The following is a 5,558-nucleotide window of genomic DNA, read 5'->3' as shown; positions in this document are numbered from 1 at the left end:
GAGTGCGTGCAAGCAGAGGGCGCGCGAGAGTGCGTGCAAGCAGAGGGTGCGTGAGTGCGTGCCTGCATGAGGCCATGCAGAGGGGCACCTACCTTTGGCAGCTTTTCTCTCCGAGATCAGGGGCGAGCGCCGAAGCCGAGCGGGCTGGGAGCAGCGGGACTCTGGCAAGAGAGAGTAACACACGTCAGTGTCGTGGGGATGTGGCAGCATCTCCGTGGGGAGATGGAATTAGTCAGGCTAAACACTAGGGCTCAGGGGAGAAACGCTGTGGCTCTTTCCTCGTCTTGGTTTCACGGTTCTCCCTGAAAAGGATCCCACCTCTGGTAGCACAGTGCTGGAGCACTGGGGTCAGTATTGATTAAGAGGGAAGAGCGCCTCCTACTGATTCTCCACCCTGCAACACAGCACCCCCTAGCACCACACTGTGGTATTGGGGTCAGCGCTGACTAGGATGGGAGAGCGCCCCCTGCTTAGCCCCTGTCCTGCTCCATGCAAACCACCACCCCCTAGACCAGGGGTTCTCAACCTTTTTCTTTCTGAGGCCCCCCACCCCAGCATGCTAGAAAAACTCCACGGCCCACCTGTGTCACAATAATTGATTATCTGCATATAAAAGCCAGGGCCGGCGTTAGGGGGTAGCAAGCAGGAAAGTTGCCCAGGGCCCCACGCCACAGGGCCCCCCACAAAGCTACATTGCTCAGGCTTCGGCTTCAGCCCCAGGTGGCGGGACTTAGGGCTCCGGGCTTCAATCCCATGCAGTGAGGCTTTGGCTTTCTGTCCTGGACCCCAGCAAATCTAACACTGGCCCTACTTGGCAGCCCCCCTGAAACCTGCTCGCGGCCCCCCCAGGGGGCCCCTGGTTAAGAACCGCTGCCCTAGAAGACCAGGATGGGTTGTACTGCAGGGGAGCGGGGCTTGATAAAGGGAGGGACTTCTGGGGCTGTGTTCGCGCTGTTCCCATGTGGTATGAGCAGCGGGCTCGATCCCATGCTGCCCTGCACTGGAGAGCCCTGTGGCACGACCGGGTCACCTGCCCGCTGGAGCGTCTCAATGCCAACGTTGGTCTGAAGCAGCAGCCCAGCGTCCGCAAACACCCCCACGTGGTCCCTGCCGCTGCCGGGCGTGCAGCCGATGTCGCTCTTCTCCACTGCGTCCCAGATCTGGAGAGACAAGAGGGGACACGATGCCATTCCCTGCTCTGCCCCAGACACCCTGGGTGACCTTGGGTAAGTCACTTAGCCTCTCTAGGCCTCAGTTTCCCCATCTGTACCATGGGGATAACAGCACAGGATTGTGAGATGCTTGGGTCCTACAGTAATGGTGGCCCTGTAAGTACCTAGGGTGGATTCATAGAGGTTCAGATCAGAAGGACGTTCGATCAGCTAGTCAGACCTTGAGCCCAATAAGCAGACTGGCAGCAGTAGGATTCAACCTCTCCCAAAGAAACCAGCACTTTAATGCAGCACCTGAGCCCACTGGGCCATGCTATCACACGAGCACGCTTGTAGGTCGAGAACACGTGGTGGAGCAGCTCCAAGTCCAGACAGCAGGGGGCAGCAATGCTCACGCGCATGCACAAAGCCAGCTCACTACCTTCCTTTAGGCCTCTCCCCCCATCCGTTCAATTTGACCCTCCCGTGGATGAAACTGGGAAGGCGTCCTCCCTCAAACCCATCATGGGTGTAGTGGGGAATCCAGCCTCACAGGTCACGCCTGCCCTAATCTCCTCCTGCCGTCGACACCCTCTCCCTGACGGGCATCAGTGTCAGAGCTGGGAGTGGAACCCAGGAGTCCTGCCTCCCAGCCCTGTCCCCATTCTAACTACTAGGCACCACTCCCCACCCAGAGCCAGGAACAGAACCCAGGAGTCCTGACTCCCAGCTCCTCTGCTCTAGCCACTAGACCCCACTTCCCTCTATCACCAGAGGTACAGAGACCTCAGCTTCTCATATAACCCATCCCCACTGCAGGTAGTACTCTGTCCTCCTCCGGGGGTGGCTGTAACATACATAGAGGCTACTGCAAGATTAGGTTTTTTTCGCTCAGGCAGCAGTGGCTCCTGCTTCAAGACACAGAGGTCCCCGGTTCGGTCCCCACACCTGACCACCCCCTGCCGTTACGCTCACCTTGGCTTGGGAGAACTTATATTTCCTGTTTAACACATAAACAGCTTTATCCACAGCCACCAGCCCGACCCTGGCTCCGGGATCTCCCTTCACTCGGAGATTCATCTGCCCACCTGGCACCTGGACATCATTGTCTTGCTCCGTTGCGCCTGTTACCTTCAGCTTTCATGGAGATGAGAGGAAAGAATGAATCAGCCACGTGGGGGTGACTGCTGAATGGGGAGACCCCCCCCCCCATGACCATGGGGCTTCCAGGGGTATGGAATCCCCATGCTGCCCCTGGGATTTGAACCCCTCTCCTTGGGCTGTAGACCACTGGAGCTAAAGAAGCGCTCCCCTAGCAGCTAGAAGTGGAGGAGACTTGAGCCATCCCTTTCTCAGGCAGCGTCGAACAGGAATTTTTCAATGAAACAGTTTTTCGTCAAAAACCAACCCTGATCTGTCAAAGGCAAACCATCTCTTGGGCCAGGGGCGGGTCCTTTCTGCGGGGAAAGATTCTCAGCTGGCGTGGAAGTTCTGCTCAAAATGAGACAGCGAGAGAGAGACCCCAAAACAGCGACTAAAGTTCAAATCACTGCTCTGTCCAAGTTGGAGGAGGGACTTGAAGTGGGTCTCCAATATACCAGGGGGGTGCCCTAACCATTGGGCTAGACAGTCAGCATCTTTTGCTCTCTTCCAGTGAAGATTTAGTTATCTCAGAGCTGAGACCAACCCAGTGGGATATGGAAACCCCAGGTTCCCATGACCCCCACAGCCCAGGCGAGCGCCCTGGATGCCAACGTGGGGTGGTCTTGCTCTGATCTTTTTTGTGAAAGACTTTGCAAGGTCTCTGTTTTGTTCCTGGGCAGAACGGGAACCTTTTTGACAGTTCTGCTCCTATCATCAGGGAGAGCTTTGCCTGAGAAAACACAGAGGGCCTAATTCTCCTTTTGCGTCCATGGGGTGTAAATCAGGAGTAACTCCACTGAAGTGAATGGACCCGATTCTTCTCCCACTGGTGTAAATCAGTAATAACTCAATGGGCCAGATCCTCAGCTCGTGCAAATGGATGTCACTCTGAAGTGCGCTTAGATGATTTACGTCAGCTGAGGATCTCACCTAATGGCCTCACTTGTCCTCCCACTGGGGTAAATCAGGAGTCACTCCGCTGAAGTCAGTGGAGTTATACCCTGGTGTAAGCATGAGGCGAGACTGTCCCTATCTATCTTAGGTTTAATCAGCGAGTAAGGACTGAGTCAGATCTACCCTGGGAGTAGCTCACCATTTTCCCACTGGGAACCTGCTCTCCTCTCAGCCAGAATCCATCAAGTTATTTAAATATATTGACGTAAGTGCCAGAGAGAAGATCAACCCACCGTTCCCATACAGGAGTCCTGGACATCCAACCAGACCGAGTCTGCCACGATCTCCTTCTGCCCTACGTGGTAGTAAGCCACGATGCGGAAAGAAGGGATGAGGTCTGGAGTGATGGGCAGGAACATGGTCACCAGAGTTTGTCCCGCCTGCCTGGCCTGTCTTCCAGCCCGGATGATCTTCCCTTTGTTCAGGATCTGATGGGGAAGCAGAAGGCATTCGCTGTCACTGGATGAGTCCCAATGATAACAGCACAAAATCACATAGAGCCAGGAAGGAAACCCAGGCGTCCTAGACCCCATTCTCCTTCCACTGCTGGCGATAGAATCCAGGAGTCCCGACTCCCAGCCCCCTGTCACCGTCTCCTCCCCTGCTGCGCACACAGCGATGCTGCCTCTTACCAGGTAGGTGAAATAGTGGATCTGCCTCTGAACGTCAGCGTTACTGTTCCGCAAACTGAAGCTCACAGGCAGGGCGTTCCCCGGCTGGAGCTGAGTGGCCGGCACCGAGATGTGCAGGTAGTTCCTCGAGCCCCCTTGCGACCCGTAGGCTACCGCGGCCCAGACCGCCGAGCTCTGATGCTCCTGCCGGAGGTTGGCAACCACAGTTTCCACCTGGGGGATGATAGGGGGACCGTGAACGGACTTTCTTCATCAGAGACAGCTCAGGATCAGGTCTAAAAGGGGCCAGATCCTGACCCCGCTGGAGTCAATGGCAAAATTCCCACTGACTTACATGGGCCCAGCACTAGATAGTTGGGGTCTTGCCGAAATTAAGCCTTGTGGAATTAAGCCATCTTTGTGCCCCCTGCATCTTGGGCCCAGACCCCAGCCTTCAGTTTAGAGCTGCTCTGACCTACCCTCTGCTCCCAACCCAGCCCCTCTGGGCCACGAGGAGCAGAGACTAGCCAGAGTGCAGCAGCCAGGGCATCTCGCTTCTCCAGCGTGCCCCTGGCACTGGGGTCTAGAGGGGAGAAGGCAGGGCTATGTCAGCCAGGAAGGCCCATTGCTCTGCGGGTGGGTCTTAGGTAGGATGAGCAATAGAGAATCAGACCCAGTTGCCTCCTGCCTTTGACATTGGCCGGGGCCTGGGACCTGTAGGGTCCTAGATCAGACCTGTCCCCAATCTGGTCCAGTTCCTATATCAACAGAACGTGTAGGGAACCAGTACCAGGACCCAAGGAGCATCCTGCCCTGAGTGACCCGACATGTACCTTCACCGAGAGCTGAGATGCGTCTGCTGGGGTGTTGATCGCCAGCTGCACTGTCCCGTCAGCCTGTGTCAAACCGCTGGCGCTTGTCCCGCTGCGCACGGGGACCTGGGGGGCGGGGGAACCGTCCGCGTTCACCACGGAGACCTGGGCATCGGAAGACAGGAGAGAGGGTGGATGTGAACTTAGTGATGGTTGAAGGTGCCCGGTAGGTCTCCTTGGAGCCTGATGTTCTCTACATACTCCCAGCCCAGGCTGTAACCTGCGGGTCAGCGTCCTCCCCCGTGTCTGATCTGGTCAGTTACAAAGCCTGGTTGTACCTATGACAGCAACACCGCCCAAATAACCCTGACGTCCTCCACTTAAGGGGAGCTCAGTCAACCCTGGGCCTCTATGCTGCACTATGCCCAGCGAGGCCAGCCTGCGCCAGCAGCGGTTGCAATGCAGACACCTGTGTCTATTTTTGCCTGCTCCAATGACCACTTCCAGGTAAGATTTCTCGTGAACCACTAAAGGCAGGCTCTCACGCTGTACACCATTAGAAAGCGAATCATCCCTGCTCTCCAATGGCACGCAGATCTGTTAGCTAGCCGTATCAGGCTGTGAGATAACACTATGAAGGTTCTACGCCGGCAACGCCGCTGGCTGGACGTACCACCAGGTTAAAGGGCAGCCCGGGTTTGAAGTACGTAGCAGATCTGGAGAAGAGGATTTTGTAGGGAGAGGTCACAATGCGGATCCCGGATTTCTCAGCCTCCACCATGTCACTCCCTTGGGGATTAAAAAAAAAGAAGAAGAAGAAGTTTGGTCTTGAGGTGATGGCTGGACTGGGACTCAGGGGATCTGGGTTGAGTGCCTGGCTTTGTCAC

The 5,558-nt window shown here is 56.2% G+C and overlaps 1 protein-coding gene across 1 annotated transcript in view; it reads right to left on the bottom strand.

Moving 5' to 3' along the window:
- LOC112113552 (complement C3-like) overlaps nt 1-5,460 on the bottom strand; it is a gene marked incomplete at its 5' end in the record, with an annotated part of 32,727 nt that extends 27,267 nt beyond the window's left edge. The window contains 7 exon segments of the mRNA XM_024209874.2: nt 93-161; nt 1,031-1,160; nt 2,127-2,288; nt 3,482-3,676; nt 3,881-4,093; nt 4,693-4,836; nt 5,345-5,460. Coding sequence (XP_024065642.1) covers nt 93-161; nt 1,031-1,160; nt 2,127-2,288; nt 3,482-3,676; nt 3,881-4,093; nt 4,693-4,836; nt 5,345-5,460 — 1,029 coding nt within the window.
- Nucleotides 5,461-5,558: the final 98 nt, after the last annotated feature.

This window comes from Terrapene carolina, unplaced genomic scaffold (assembly GCF_002925995.2).
Source record: "Terrapene carolina triunguis isolate 2854851 unplaced genomic scaffold, T_m_triunguis-2.0 Scaffold404, whole genome shotgun sequence".
NCBI lineage: Eukaryota > Metazoa > Chordata > Testudines > Emydidae > Terrapene > Terrapene triunguis.
The sequence above is the reverse complement of the archived record's forward strand: the minus strand, read 5'-3'. Positions and strand labels throughout refer to the sequence as shown.